At 44.1% G+C, this 16,887-nt stretch overlaps 1 protein-coding gene across 5 annotated transcripts in view; it reads left to right on the forward strand.

Moving 5' to 3' along the window:
- The window catches only part of INPP4B (inositol polyphosphate-4-phosphatase type II B), a 3,177,224-nt gene that overhangs the window by 2,303,616 nt on the left and 856,721 nt on the right, over positions 1 to 16,887 (forward strand). For all 5 annotated transcript variants that reach the window (XM_069631181.1, XM_069631178.1, XM_069631177.1 and 2 more), the window contains one exon: positions 8,399 to 8,507. In XM_069631181.1, coding sequence (XP_069487282.1) covers positions 8,399 to 8,507 — 109 coding nt within the window. The remainder of the gene's footprint in view (positions 1 to 8,398; positions 8,508 to 16,887) is intronic.

A 16,887-nucleotide genomic window follows, 5' to 3' on the forward strand; every position in this document is an offset into this window, starting at 1 on the left:
CTTGATGTCATCTTTTTCCTCTTTAGACGAGAATCAGAGTCTTCAGAAGAGTTAATTTAAACAGAGGATAGCTTTGGTGTTCCCCCGTTAAGAGAGGGACTGCTCGTAATCTAAGCGAGCATCTCCACATCACCCCTTTTTCTTTTAGTTTCATGGTACACCAAGGTGGAATCTCAAGAACTCCCTGTGACGAATCCAGCAAAGTTGTCACCAATTCGACCAGCAAGAAGGATGCAGACTGACTCTTTCTGAACATGGGCCGGGAAAGCAGAGGAGCAATCCTTTTGGTGCCGACCGACACTGGAACAGGTAGCTTAGCGGAGAAGGAGCGGAGATCACATCCCAGGGAGCAGCGCGTCCGAAGATGTCCCACATGGTCGGAAGCGAGCAGAGAAGCAGTGAAAATGCTTCTCGATGACTGGGGGAGCCTGTAGCGCTAGGGAGATGCCAGCTGCCTGTCGGAGAATGCTGCAGAGCATCAGGGAAGAAACAAGGGAGCCCAAAGTCACTGGACAAATCCAGTAAGGCTGCAAGAGTGAGCAGGGAGACCGGGGCACTTTTGGGGAAGTTGCAAACCTATGAAAATAAGGTTGGAGACCCAATGCAAATTAGGAGTGATTACAGACATCCTCTCCCTCGTCCCAATACTTATTGGGAAACTAATAGTAAAGGAACAAGCAAAACAATGTTGAAATACTAAGAGGCTGATTAAGAATCTCATGCAAAATGTAAAAAGCCCTGGCAGGAGAGTAAACCAGGCATTTGAGGAAAAGGGAAAAGGTCCTCTGAATGTGAATTGTTGAACTGAATATAAAAAGCCCTGGCATGAGAATAAACCAGGCATTTTAGGAAATGTTTAAGAGTTCCCTGCATGTGAACTGATGGTGAAAGTCCCAAAGGGTGAACGTTGTTGAACTGAATGTAAAAAGCCCTGGCAGAAGAGTAAACCAAGCATTGGAGGAAAAGAGGAATAGCCCCCCGCACCCAGATGTGAACTTTTGATCTGAAGGTCTGTGTGAACATTGTTTAACTCTGAAACTGAAGGAATCTTCCCTCCGATCTTGAGAGTGTGGAGTATATAAAAGTGATATTGAAAAGCCAGCCAAATCTTGGGGAAGGGAAGGTCCCTTTATGGCATAACATTATTGGTTTTCTTTTCAGCTCTTTAAGAATTTGTGTTTGGAACTTTGGAAAGAAGCTGCAGATGTTCACCTAAAAGGCATCCCAATTTTCACATTTAGTGTGTGAGGGTCAGTTTAGGATTTTGGACAAAGGACAGAGAACTCTTTTGATTTGGACATTCTGACACAGACGTTCCTTAGTTTTGTTGAGGCAGTGGAAAGCCCTCCTAGAGCTAGGTAGAAGTAAGATGTCCCCAAACCCCTCTTTTATTTTATATTCTCATCCATCCATGGGCCACATTGGTGTTTCATCTGTGACCATTGTTTCATACTCGCTTACAGCAATATTGTTGGGTGTCTCATTTCTTGCGCTTGTAATGCCACCATTTAGCGCAGATCTTATTCACCCTGCTCATACATGTAACCTTGCTAACCTGATCTATCCGTCCACCCCTAAATCTACATCTTTTCACCTCGGCATATGGAATGATAGATCATTATGTTTAGTTTAGTTTTTTATTTATAGAACGCACCTAACCCTTAGGTATCTGGGCGCTTGAGAGTAGAGACATTTGTTACAAATTACAGATGCAGAATTAATTAAACAGTAGTTGTTCGGACCGGGTTACATGGGTCCATAATCAAAATGTGAATAGGCAGTTATAGATGCAGTGTATGAAAATAAATTATGACCGGGTTACAAGAGGTCCGATAATGGTAGTGAAGTTTAGCCAAAGGTGCAAGACAAACAAGTTACAATTCTGATTACATAGTGACCAGTATGACTGCGGCTAAAGGTACTGCTCATGAAGTCATTACATGGCTGCAAGTCTGAGTATACTTAGAGGTTCAGCAGAGACCACTGGGCTAGTTCTATGTAACACATCATCAACAGTTCTTGACATGTTTTTATGTTTAGACTCTTTGTATTACAGAAACCTGGATCTCAGCTACTAATACTACCTTAGCTGCCTCATTGTCTACTTCTGCTACATCCTTTTGCCACACCCCTCGTAGTTCTTCTCGAGGTGGTGGCACTGGTATTTTATACCATTGTTCTTTCTCCGTTGTTTCTCACAATTTAATTCTTCCTTATTTTTCTACATATGAATTTTCTTATTCAATTTTCTCTGCAAATTCTTCTACATCTTCAATTTAATTTTGATTGATTTATCACCCACCGGGTCTTGTCACCTCATTTTGTGAGGATATTGATACAATGTTGTCTTTTCCGCTTCCCACTACTGTCCGTCTTATAGTTCCTGGTGATTTTAATCTTCATCTCTTAACCACTCATTCAACTCTTCCATTTCTCTCCATTCTTGACTCTCACTATCTTACTCCTCTCTCCACACCCTCTTTTTATATTTTGGGCTCTTGTTTATATCTCATATTTACTTCTTCTATAACTACATCTCCTGTGTCTTCTCTTCCAGTCTACCTATCAGACCACCATCTTCTTTTGTTCTCTACATCCCCTGTTGTTTCCTCCTGCATTATTTCTTCGTCCACCTCTCCTAATTATTTACGTCATGATCTATGTAAGTTTAACACAATGCTTTTTATTTCTATAAGTACTACTAAACTGGGATCTCAAGCTTCATTTTCTAATTTGTCAGCAGATAAAGCTGCGTCTGCTCTTTCTTCTACACTGTCACTATATCTTTCACTGTATCCCTCTTCTTCAGTTCACCCGTCACGTAAACCACCTCAACCCTGGTTGTCTTCCCATCTTCGCACAATGCGCCGCGTCCTTCAGCGCTTACAAAGATGCTGGTTAAAACAACGGAGACACCAGGAAATGACACTTCTGAAGTATACTTTATATGATAATTGTCTTCTTTTAGCCAAACAATCTTACTTCTCTGACCTTCTTCACTCAGTCTTCTCAACCTAGACATCTCTTTCAAATTCTTTAATTTCCCATTCCAGATGCTTCAATTAATTCTGCTCTCACTGCCACAGATATTGGACTTTACTTTACTGCTAAAGTTTCTTCCTTTCGATCAGCTATTGAGTCTTCTCGTACTCCGGATAGCTCTCTATCTTCTGTTCCTCTTTTGGAACCTCCTATGGTAACCATTTCTGTGTTCACTCTTATTACTAACAAAGATACTCTTTGTCTTCTTGCTCGTGCTCACCCTATTTCTTCCCCTTTGGATCCTATACCGTCTGCACTTATACCTAAAATCTATCCCTCACTTGTCTCTTATCTTACAATTTAATGTAATTCTTGTCTATTCTCATCTACCTTTCCTTCTTTATTCAGGCATGCTACTATTATTCCTATCTTGAAATAACCCTCTGCAGATTTATCTTCTGCTTCTAATTTTCATCCAATTTTGCTTCTTCCATATCTTTCTAAAATTCTCTAGCACGTATTCTATAGTCAAGTTTCAACTTTCATCTCTCAAAATTATATTCTCCCTCGTTTTCCATCTGCGTTTCGTCCAGCATATTCTGAGACTGCTCTTCTTTCTGTCCTGGACTCTTTACAATCTGCACATCATGGCAAACGGTATATTCTTCTTATACTTCTTGATCTTTCTGCCGCGTTCTACGCTTCTGATGACACACTTTTGTTGTCTGCTCTTTCTTCTTTTGGTTTTTCAGGTTCTACTCTAGCTTGGTTTGATTCATATCTATCCCAGAGAACTTTCTCAGTCTCTTGGTCAGGGGTCTCCTCTGAAACATATGCACTTACCTGTGGTGTTCCTCAAGGCTTAGTCCTTGGCCCTTTCATTTTCTCTCTCTATACTTCTTCTTTAGCTGGGGTTATTTCTTCATTTTGGTTCTTGCATCACTTCTATGCTGATAACCCACAGTTCTTCCTTTCATTTCCACATTTCACTGACGATATTCATCACAATCTTAATGCTTGCTTACTGGCAATCCAATCGTGGATGTGAGATCATTCTTCTCTTCTTAATGCTGCAAAAACTGAGGTTATTTTCTTCCCTTCTAGTTCTACCTCTTTGGCTTCTTTACCTTCTGTCATCTCATTCCCTTCTGCTCAGCTACCCATTTCATCAGTAGTTTGTAATCTAGGTCTTTTTCTTGATTCAGATCTTTCTTTTATCCATTTCATTTCACTATCTGCTCGTTCCTGTCAATTTCACCTTTATAACATCCGGAAAGCCTGTTTGTTTATAACTTTCAAGGCCACAAAGCTACTGGTGTCTGCTTTCATTTTCTGATGACTTTTTTATTGTTCTTCTGCACTCTTTGGACTCCTATTTCTCGTTCATGCCTCTATTCATGTCGTTTGTCAATTGGCTCCTTGTGAGTCTATTTCCTCTTCTTTGGCTCAACTTGGATGCCTTTCTTTTCATCACCATTTAAAGTTAAATGTTTTATGTCTGGTTTTTAAAGCTATTTATGGTCTCACTCCTCCTTACCTTTCTTCACTTGTTTCTTTTTATCTTCCCTCTCGTTCTCTTCGGTCTGTTTCTCACTACCGTCTTGTAGTTCCTTCTCCTCCTTGTGCTCAATCTCATTTTTGGTCTTTTTTCTCTTCTTGCACCTTTAAATTGGAATGCTCGCCCTCTCTCTCTCCATTCTATTACTGTTTGTTCATCCTTTTGTGTCTCTCTACGATCCCATCTTCTTGTATCTGGCAAATTAGGACTTTTTACAATTGCTGAAATACTTTGTGTTTTAAATATTGACTTCATTATTTGTACTGTTTATTGTTCTTGTGCACTGCATAAAATAAAATACAAAAATACAAATACAAAAAATATTAATAAAAGCCTTTAACCAACACCAAAAATGCCACTGTGTCTGAATCTTACTCTTGATCCCTTACACCCCATTTGTTAGCCCCCAAATGGTTGGTCGTGGCAGAGTGCTAACCTCAGGCTGCTACGAAGGACCTGAGACGTTACCTAGATGTAAATCTGCATTTCTGTCAGTTAGGTAGTTAAAAGCCACAGTATTAAAGCCCTACAGGGCATTATCCATGAATTATTGACTCACTTTATTTATTAAGGTAGGAATAACCAGCCCATTACTGGTTGGAACCCTTTGTCTCAAGGGATCCCCATTGCTCTCTGAAGAGCGGAAATCCCCTTGATCTGCAGACATATTTGCACACAAATGAGCTACTGAATCCTGTATGGTTCCCTCTCCCCATTTAGAGGTCACCATTGCACTCACACCCCCTCTGTTTATTTTAAAGATATTGTGCCTCATTATAAGTTTGCCGGTCTGGAAACAACAGTACCAGTAAGCTTGCCGGTACCGTTGTTTCCGGACCAGCAAACTATGAGTTCTGCTCACGGGGGGACCGGCACCTGTGAGCAGACCTACACGGTAGCACCGGCACCGTTATTAATGGTGCCGGTGCTACCGTCCTCCCTATTCCCATTGAGCCCTATGCGGCTCAAATTGGAATGGGGAGTAATGATTAACAGCACCCGGCAATGGGCAATTACCAGGTCTGGAATGCTCTGGTAATTGCCCATTGCTGGGTGCCGGTAATTTCACGACTCGGGCGGCAGCCATGCTGGTTTTAAACATTTTCTTTTGGCAGAACAGGAACAAGTTGCAAGCAGAGGCCAACCGAAGTGACTTCCAGCTAACACTGTTGAGGCCCCAAAGGAGGAAATATTCATGGCTAGCAGCCTGTAAGTACTGGTAGTGAGGAGTGGCGAGCATGCAGGAAATATTTTCAGTGACCGAGGCAAGAAGGTGGGGCAATTCGAGGCTGCCGTCACTCATTTTGGAAGAAATTCCACTGAAGTAGCGAACGGCATCACAGAGACCAAGGCGCGAGAACCCCGTGCAACCAGCATGATGCGAGCCAAGAGAGCTGCACCGGGGTCACAAAAGCCATGTCCGCTGCTCACCATCTGCCAACATCTTCACACCTAACCCAAGTTCAGTGCGCAAGCCTTAAAACAACAGTTGCAATAATAAACAATTGCATGCTCTTTGCACAGATCAGTGTTCATTAATGTAATCAAATACAGAAACTACGCTCCAACAGTACAAGCTCATGATTACACAACCAGGCTTCCCCCTACTCCTCCCCTGCTACCACTTTTCTCTACTAATCTTCCTATCATGTCTTGAAAATGTTTTGTGAATTCAGTTTCACTTCCAATCTTTTCAACTTGTGATCCTTGTAAGGTGCTCCGAGACCCTCTGGGTAGGACTAGCACTGAACACAAATTCCAATAAAGTATGTAACATGCAGTAAGGACAAACAGTACTTAACTGAGCTGATTGAGCAGCAAAGAAGAGGATGAGGGGCTAATTCTGGTGGGTTTAATGCTCTGGGACTGTGATTGACCTGATTGGCTATCAAGGGTACATAAACTGGACTTCCAATTTGGATTGGGCTACTTTTTGTTTCTGTGTTAATTTAACAAATGTATTTCTTGGTCATTGAAGTTTTCAAAACATTTTGTTTCTTTTCTGCTGGTTAAAGTAAAAGAGATTTGATTGCGTAATAGGAAGCTCCCAGTTATGACATGGAATTCTACTGAGTTTTCAAGACTGAGATTCTACTCATCAGCACACCCACTCCCTCCTTCCCTGCAGCTCTCTGGCCGGCCTCTCTTGGCCCTCTTCCTGCTCCCACCTGCAAGGCAAAAAACCTTGGGGTCATCTTCGACTCCACACTCTCCTTCTCTCCTCACATATCTGACGTCTCTAAGAAGTCACACTACCAGCTGCACCTCCTCGGAGGTATTCTTCCTTTCCTCTCCTTCGCCCAGAAGCTCACTGTCTCCAGAGCCCTGGTTCTCTCCAAGCTGGACTACTGTAACAGCCTCTACCTAAATCTGCCTGTCCCTACTCTCCACCCTCTGCAACTCATCCAGAACAAGACTGCGAGACTTGTCCTTGGCCTCAAGCCCAGGGACCGTTTCTCTCCAGGACTGAAATCTCTACACTGGCTCCCAGTGGCTGCGAGGATTAAGTTCAAAACCCTCTGCATTGTCCACAGGGCCTTCCGGGTCCTGGGGCCAGAATACCTTCAACTCTCTCTTCCTAAATATCTTCCTTCTCAAGCTCTTCGCTCATCCGCCTCCAACTCCCTCAGGGTCAGCCGCTTCTCCAAGCAACGAGTTGGGGGTAGATCTCTCTCCGCAGCAGGGGCCTCCCTCTGGAACAGCCTTCCTGCCTCCCTGAAACTTGAGGAGAACCATCTCCAGTTCCGGAAGCACCTCAAAACCTTCCTCTTTGTTTCTGCTTTCTCTCCCCTGCTAAATTCCTGACTGAAACTGCACTGATTCTGCAACTGGGCCACTCTCACCGATCTCGGTCCTTGGCCCAGCCACTCTCCCCTGCACTGCCTCCCTGGCAACCCCTGCACTGCAGGACTGTCTCTGTATCCCTACAGCCCCCCTTCCCAGCACTTGTCTGCACTTACCTTGCACTTGCCACCAGCTGGCCCTTATTATTTATCTTATTATTCTTCTACCACTGTACTGCACTTTTCCCTCTCCATTTCCCCTTGCACTTTTCCCTTCCCCTCTACCATTGCAGTTGCGCGATCTGAATGACACCTGGCCTAGTAGGATCGTTGTCTGTCTTCCCTTTGTTCCCCCCTCCCTGCCTCGTCGCGCCTTGAAACACTTGTGTATAGGCGCGTTACAAATGCCATATCATATCATATCATTCATATGCAGTAAATTGTCAGGGATCAGAGGGACCACGTGGGTGGACGGTGTCCGCCCACTTTTTTCAGAGAGCAGACGCTGACCCCTCTGTGTGTTTTCAATTATTTTTATTAAAAAGTGTTAATACACTTGTCAACACAGTGCCGTGTCCGGGATTCGAAAACCTGGTCGCACGCCTGTGAGTCAAGAAACATAACTGCAAGACCACAAGAATCTCTGAGCGGTTTGTTGTACACACTCGTATTGACTTTCTCCTGCTACGCTTTCGTCGCCCCTTTTCTATTTAGCAAGCAATGGTCTAGGAAATCATGTTCTCTTGGCAAATGCTCATTTGTCCTGTGGACTTTCTTGAGTTGGGAGAGACATCTGAAAATGAAATATGCAAATATCTTTGAATTTACGTTCACTGCCTGTGCACAGACCTTTTAGGACACTAGCCCTGGCAGCAATAAATATATCGAGCAAATGTTGTGAGTTGGTGAGGTGTGCATTTGGCTGTGAGGGAAGATGTATTAGTGTTGCTCGCTCGCTCTCCTGGGAGTCGAGTTCATGCTCACGCCTTCAAAATGAGTCCGAATAATGCCTTCCATGTTTTATACTGCAGTGCACATGCGCAGATTTCAGCTGTCTATCCAATCCTCCTTTCAGATGCTGTGTATGATGTCATCACCGTGGGAGCTCCGGCCGCCCATTTTCAGGGATTTAAGGACGGTGGTCTGCGAAGGCTTCTCAGTAGATTTGAAGCCGAAAAAAGAAAGTAAGTGCTCTTCTGCGAACCTGTGATTGTTGCCAGAGCAAATAGCGATCGACCACACGCATCCAAACAAAAGGAAACCTTTTGTATCTTTTGTTCCATCTACATATCTACTAGGGCAGCTGACTCATCATTTATGATCAAGTTATTGTAATGTAATTTGCGATCCTGCATGTGTATGTATTATTCATTCAGTCTGCACCTCGTTGTAAAGTGGAGTATCACATGTTTACTCTTGTAAAGCTGGGTCAAATTTACGGTTCAAGAGTGGATTGGCTGGTGCTGATACTTGCTACAAAGCCATTGTTCACCTTTCTTTATGGCATAAACCATCAGTTGCTCCTACATGTTAAGTCAATATGACTTTATACTATACCAAATCAACACCTTAGTATGTGTAGAGTGCCCAGACCTGCCTGTGAATTGGTGTACTGCTCCCCCACAGGAAGAAAGAGAATGAGCGCGGGAAAGATACGAGGATGGGAAAGAAGGAAATAGTTGCCGCAAAGACAGGCACAAGGAAGGATGTTGCGATGGAAGATTGTTTTTTAGTAGCATGGGCACCTGTCAGTCCTGTTAGGTGGATGATCATAGTTCTACAAGAGGGAGGAGGCGGATATGTACTAAGGTTGTGTGATGACTGGGTTGTGTTTCCAAAGTAGATTTGGAGAATTATGCCCACAAATATCCAAACCTTGTAAAATGTCACCCAGGTCCTTTGTGATATTTAGTTTGCCGACATTTGATTGAGCCGTGGCCTATCTTTCACCGATTACCACAAGAACACACCTGATCCGGAAGATGGTTTAAGGGTTTTAGTTTGAATTTCTGCAAGGGGTTCACTAAGGGATGTCCCCCTCTCTCTTGTCTCCCAATGGCTCCCCCCCCTACCCCACACATCGGTAAAGCCCAAGGTTGTGACTAGAGATTGGTAACCCCTACTGTCTGTAATCTGACTCGCTCGTTGTGATAGGCTGAAGGAAAATGCCTTACCTGTCTGACTCCCTTTGGGAAATCCTAGGCGGATCCCACCCAAGAGTCCCACAGAAACAATAGTGATCTTTACTGCTGGGGTACATGCCTTTCATTGCCCAGGCTCCAATTGCCCTTCCCCCTCATACTGTTATACTCCTCACCCAGATCGTCTGACTCCTTCGTGATCTTCCTACTCTCCTTCCTTCTATTCCTCCCCACCATATGTCCTCCCTCTCCTTCACACTTCCCCTCTATACCTCTGATATTCCTCTCTCTCTCTCTCTCTCTCTCTCTCTATGGTATCCGGTTGTTTAAATGCACAAAATTACTTCAAAGTAATTTACTTTGAAGGCATTACTTTGAATTGTGTATATATAGTGGTGGGTTAAGGGGTCACAAGGGGGTGGGGAGGGTTTTGGGTGAGGGGTGGTAGTGAAGGGGAAGACGGGCTTGGGGGGACCCCTCAAATAAAAAAATAAAAATAATGGACGTCAAATTTAGAAGTAATGCCTTCGAAGTAAATTATCTAGAAGTTATTCATTTTGGCAAAATAAAATGGAAACCTCTCTACTACTTACCTCACCCACAGATCCTTTTCCTTCCTACTTGCTCTTCCCACTACTCCCCCTCCTCACACTCTACAACCACTACAATCTTCTATGCTCTCCTCCCACTACAGTCCACTACACTCTTCACCCTCTACACTACACTCTCCTCCCACTAAAGTCCACTACACCTTTTTCCAACTCCACTCTACTACACTCCTCTCCCACTAAACTACCCTAGACTCTCCTGCTACTCTTCATTACACTCTCATTTCACTACACCCTACACCTTCTCCCTCAGTTACCTTCCTTTCACTCTCTGAATTTCTCTTCTCAGCCACTCACAATCACACCTCCCTTAACCTCACTCACCCACCTTGCACATACTCTCTCACACCCCAGTACCACTTTACTTCAGCAACCAATTCCTCACCATGCACATGTTCTGTTGCACCGTCCTTCCTCTGCCTGGTCTCTCAGTCCTCCTTATCCTCCCTTGACCTCAACCGAACAACCCATGCTGACCTGATCTCTCTGTCCCCTTTGTCTCCTCCATTGGCTCTCCCATCGGCTGATTTCCTGTACCAACCACTGACTTCTTTTTCCCCAGGGTCCAAGTTACAATCACAAAAATACATATACTGGGCCTTTAGCTGCAGCCCCTCTTTGTACGTGGGTCCGCTGGCTTTCCGAAATGGCAGGCAGCTACAAACTGTCATTTTTGGAATTTGTGCCTGGATTAACTGCAGCATCTGGAGTGCTGGTGGGATGTGCGTGGCGTTCTTCCGCTGCTCCCCTTGCTGGAGCCTTTCTCTCCGGTGAGCTGCCTGTCCGGCTCTCCACTGCTGGTCAGCCTGGTTTTCTTAGTCCCACGGAAGAAGAAAAGAACACTAGTGAGCATTGTGTGCCACAGGTATGGATCATTAGGCAGTGGTACTTAACATATTCAGCCAGGCACACGAAGAAAGGACGGAGACTGTGGCCCTCCCAAGTCCCACACCTTGTCTCTGGGGCAGGAATGGCTATGGGAAACCCTGTGGTAGGCTTCCATCCTGAGGGGGTCCCCATCCCCTCTTGCCAGGGACGGATCCCTGACCGTGTCATGCCATCCTAACCACTGTTGACTGCAACCTCTAACATTGGAGTAGATGATGGGCAGGTGATGCATCTGCAACCAACATATTGCTGGAAAACTCAGGACCCAACATTCCATTTTCCTACAGTAGCCTGGAGAAGTCTTGCTTAAGATTTGGAGTGTGTTGGTGTCCTCAAAACGAGTCATTGTTTAGCTGTAATGCCTGGATATCAAAGTAGCTGTGCATAAGGTTGAGGACACAAACTATAGGCTCTTCCCTACTCACAGTTACACACAACGGCATTGAGGGTACAATAGAGGTGCTTATCTGTGTGTCTGTGATTACGAATGGGTGGTTCAGGTGCACCGGCTGCAAAAATCAGAGGTCAAGCGCAGCATAAACCTTGTGCCGTGAGCCATGCATTCTGAGAATGTTCCCCTGAAAGGCCTTCCCCGGCGCATGGAGACCTCATAACAACTGCCAAATGAGTATGGATGGCGGTGATGGGGGTAACAAACATGTTTCTCCACTTCCTATCCAGGGCCGGCCCTAGGGGCCATAGCGCACTGTGCGGCAAAACAAAAATTTGGCGCCACCTCTCCCCCCTTCCCTCAAGTGCGCCCCTCATCATGGGGGAGTGCAACATTTTTCACAAGGCGCTGATGCTTCACACCAGCTCCCTATTGTAATTAAATGCGCTCTGCTCTCGAGATTTCATTTCAATAGGGTGCCTGCCACACATTCTCCCACCACGCCAGCTCTGGGGGGAGGCCTTGAAAGACTGCTGCAATCCCAGCTGTCTGCTCACCCAATGATAAGATCTCCTATTGCCCCTTCACCGATACTGGGGGGTTCCTCTTATCAAAGATGAAAGTGGTCATTATGGGTGGAAAGCTTACATAGTTTATGCTCCACACTAAAAGAAACTGATAAGAAGGCCAGAAAATCATCTTTACTTTTCTATGCAGAAATGACTGAGCAAAAAAATGTCAAGATGCTTCATCCACCGAAAAATTCTCAAGGAGCACCAAAGCAAGCATACCCCATTATTCCAAGTCTCAAGTTTATTCAGGCGTTTTCTCTTGGGGAAGGCTAGACAGACGGTGCACAAACTCATAGAGCCTCATTATGAGTCTGGCGGTAGCCGTGCCGGTAAATACCTGCATGGCTGCCGCCTGAGTCATTTTTTTTTCCAGCGCCCGGCAGTGGGGATTTACCGGGGCATTACAGCCCCGGCGGTCCCGGTAATTCCTCATTGCCGTGCGCCGGAAAATATTACTCCCCAGTCCCATTTGAGTTCCAATGGGGGGGACGGATGCACCGGCACCATTCATGAATGGTGCCGGTGCATCCATCAAGGTCTGCGAGCGGGTGCCGTTCCGCCCACCAGGTCAGACAGACCTGGCGGGCAAAAAGGCACCCGCTCACAGAACTCGTAGTTTGCTGATCTGGAAACGACGATACCGGCAAGTTTACTGTACCGTTGTTTCCGGAAAGGCAACCTTATAATGAGGCCCATAGACTCCTTTCTTGCCAGACTCTGCCATATAGCATCTACCTGCACCTTAGTGGACGAGACATGGAGTGAGGGCCCAGCTATTCCAAGACTGCTACTCCAACAATCTATGAAGACACATTCTTTGCAAATCTGGCATATTTCTGCAATAGATCCTGGAGCTGGATTGCTACCACAAGCTGATGTAAATAAGCACTGAAGAGAAGGAAGCTGTATGTCAACATCTGGAAGTGGCAGACGGCCATGCAGTTGCCAGGGAACTGTCATAAACGAAACAAAGTGGGTGCGGCAAGAGGTCTCATGACGCCAACGAGCCGCCTGTGTCCAGGCTACCCCAACTCTGGCACTATTAGCAGGGATACCCCACAACGTGCGTTATCCAGCATGGGTTGTCGAATACTCCAAATGCAGGTGTTTAAATCATTTTGCTAAGGTATGCAGATTAGGGCACTGCCTCCCGCACCCAGGTGTGCCAGAGAACTCATTACACTTCCCAGTAGTTCATGCAAACATTGGTGCTTTCATTTGCAAAAGGTTATTCATCATTTATTTCTGTAGTACATGAATCCTTTGCCAGAGTCATAATTATAATGACTTTGTGCATCTACCAGTGGATTTTTGACAATTCATAAGAATTGGAAATCCATATTTGGTGCCCTGTTGATTGTGCCACAAGTTTCCTAGTGCTTTATTAAGGCAATTGTGTTTCTACTATTGGTATTTAATTAAAATCCAATGTTCTCATACATATTTGTGTAATCTGTTTTTTTATTGTTACCGGTGTTGTTGTGCCGTGTTTTTAATTTCTTCCTGGCTCGAAGGACATGACGACTGCGCTTGCTCGATCCGAATGTTCACAAGGCCTAGTGAGACCGCTTCTGTGCTCTTTTCATGTTTGTTATCATCTTCCATTGTCTCGCTGTTCCCATGTTCCCTTCCCTCTGCCCTGTGGGCGCTTTGAAACACATTTTCTTGATGTATAAGCGGCTTACAAATGACCAATAAAATAAATAAATACATTTCCATTAAGTGAAATGGCGTTCACAGGACCGTGCCTGTTCTACACATATTTTTGTATTCGTTCTTTTCCAGTTGCCCATGCAGCGTGTGTATGCTTGTAACCCGTACACTGCCATACACACATTCACAGAGTAATTCCAAGAAGCTCTTCAATCTCAAGTCTTCAACTGGGCTAACAATCCTTTTCAAATGTTGTGACTGTACTGGAGGGGGCAGCAAATGCGGCCCTTAAGCGCAATACAAAAAAGAATACGTTATGTAGTAAACATTGGAAGGGCTGAGAAGGTGGGCATCCTTTTGGTGCATTGAAAACAGTTTGTAAAATAGTGTAATAACATTTACTGTCATTTATTTTAAAATATGTTTTCTCTCCAATGCCACTATCAATATGACAGTGGAAGTTGATAGAGAAAATAATTGAAAAGATTACAGCAGGTGGTATTCCAGAGTTCCCTCTACCCTTACTAATAAGCAGGTAGTACTTTAGTTAAGTGGCTGGATTTTTTAAAATACCTCCACTGGTGGTGCCAAGTACCGTCGGCGGTATTTCACCCCAAAAATCTGACCAGATTGTAGTGAGGTCTTTGTTGGGATGCACGTACAGGGTCCCAGCCAGGCAAAAATGTTCAGGATGAGAGAAACCTATTAGCACGTATTTTTGTGTGAGCAGTGTGAGGTTGGCGCGGCAGAAGGTGCATTAATAATTTTTAGTTAGTTTGACACATATTAGATACCCAGAGCGCCTGGAAACTGCCCCTGGGTGGCAGCGGTGCATGGTATAAATCAACATAACATATAGCAACAAAGAAGGAGCAACAAACATATAAATGTTCAGGTTGCAAAGGTTATAGATAAGGCAGTATTATAGGCCCGTGTTTAGTTGTATCTGAAGTTATGTTTTTTAGGTGCGGATAGAGTTGAAACAGGTCGAAGAAGTGAGGTCAGTGTGTTAACATGGCAGAAATGTCACCATATTGGATGTAAAAGTCTATTACACAATCAACAGAATACAACACGGACCTAATGTGGAGCTGTGACTCTGTTTAGCTCAGTTCCAAAAACAAATCTCCCTTTCTGTTCCCCAGGAGAGAAGCTGAGGTCAGAAGCACCTGCGGTGCACAAATAAACGTTAATTGTATCCAGCTCTAAGGCCTGAACGTGGTGGAAGTGGCTGTGAATTGAATGCGAGGATCAATGGCATTGATGAAGTGGAGAAAATCTTGAAATGCAGTCAGAGGACCGTGCCATACTGCAAAAATTTCAGAGATGTAAAGGACTCATGTTTTTAGATATTTATGCCATATGGGGTGCTGTAAAATTTGTGTTCTTTCGAGCTTAAACATGAAGCAGTTGGCATATTCTGGGGCCATTGTGGCTCCCATGGATGTCCCAGATGTTTGCAAGAAAAACTGATTGTTATATTGAAAGTAGGAGTTTTGTGATATGAAGTTGAGTAAGATCATAAATTCTTTAGCTGCCCCTATGGAATATGCATGTATCAGTAGCCACTCAATCGTCTCCTGTCCGAGATCATGTGGGATACTCGTGTAAACACTGCAGACATCAACAGTGAACAAAATAACTTTGTCAGACTGATGTTTTCAAGTATTTGCAAAATCTGAGTGGTATCTTTTAGATGTGTTGGTGTTTTCTGAATGAGAGGCTGGAGAAAGTGGTTGATGTATCAACGTTCTGTACTGTCACTGACGAATATCATTGGTTCCATCTTCTTTGTCATCCCCTATTGCTTATTACATCTTTTTTTTTGGTCTGAATTGAAGAGTTTGCCCTGATGAAGTACCCAATGGTCCGAAACGCATTGGCCAATAGGTGTCTGCTATTGAACACATCCTATTCCTCTCTCTGTGGAATCGCACACAGTTGCAATCAATACTAACATACTATAATATGATTTAACCAGGGACTTTAGAGGGTTATTAGCATGTTCTATAGGTGGAGGCCAATGAGGGTGGTGGGATAACATTGCAACCTCTTTATTCAGATTTGCGGTTTACCGCTATATAACCTACAACGTCTTGGGAAGTGATGAGCTCTGTGTCAGTTCAGTTCTACAGGACCGTCGGAGACCTTTTTGCATGTAATAAACCCTGTATTCCCTTGCAAAGTGGTGCAATGATTATTTGGCCTTTTGGATTGCTTTTACCGCTCAGGTTGTGGGTTGCCTACCTCTTTACATCTTGCATGAACAAAGCCTTTTCTCTGAAGCAAAATGAATACGCAGCATATTTAATTAGAATGAAAGTAGCTTCATTTTATTCCCAAAGCAATCACATGGAAATGACCTGTGCAGAGCTCTCAAGGTGCTCCATATGCGGTGTGGGTGTCCCATCCATTCCTGCTTCTCGTTGCGTCCTCTGACAAATATAAATAAAGCACTACAGGTCCCAAAATGCAAAGCAAATATATATGTGGACTGAATTACCAAATCCATACAACATGGAACAAATGGAGAACTCTGCACATGTGCAGTTTTATCTAAAAGGAAACATTTAAGTCTAGAAGCATGTGCATGTTTTCAATACCTTATTCGAACACCTTATTCTAACTTTGTGAAATATATATTCCAGCATCATCAGTTTATTTTTAAATGCATCCCCTTCACACACCACCATGAACATCTCTCTTCATTCAGAAGCACTGCCCCAGGGAAAGAAAAGTTCCACTGCTAAAATGGCTCTGTCAATTCAGGGAGGCAACCCTAACTAAATCTTTGACGCTGCCCTGGAAGCTTTGACGCTGTAGGTCAGCCTTTTCTGTTTAACGGCATACCTTCCTACTCCACCCATTTCAACTGACACTCTCCCAGCCTCACATCTCCACTGCATGCCTTTTATCCTTTTGTCACCCCCACAGCCAGAGTAATTAGGTATGTTTGCTCTGAAAATGGTTACGAAGCGAAAAGATGCCCAAAACCTTAAGGAAACGTGCACACTTCTGATTTCTCCTATGCATTGTGGTTTTCTGTAGCCCAAATTATATCCCAGTTTTGCAACCCTGTTTAATTTGAATAACTTGGTACTTTATTTCCAAGTATGGGACTCAAAGGCTTTGGGGGACCAGAGTTATGAAGAGAGTGATAGGATTATTCGTCCAATCAGGGCCTGCCTGAGACTGGCATGTAAGAGTCAGGCAAAATCCTTATTGGATATGCTCAGGAAAGAAACATGAAATCAAAGCACTGTGTATCCTTACACAAATCCGAAAGCCCTCACTAGACAGTAGTAATATTT

The sequence above is a fragment of the Ambystoma mexicanum genome, chromosome 6q (assembly GCF_040938575.1).
Source record: "Ambystoma mexicanum isolate Mex_15411 chromosome 6q, UKY_AmexF1_1, whole genome shotgun sequence".
Classification (NCBI taxonomy): Eukaryota; Metazoa; Chordata; class Amphibia; order Caudata; family Ambystomatidae; genus Ambystoma; species Ambystoma mexicanum.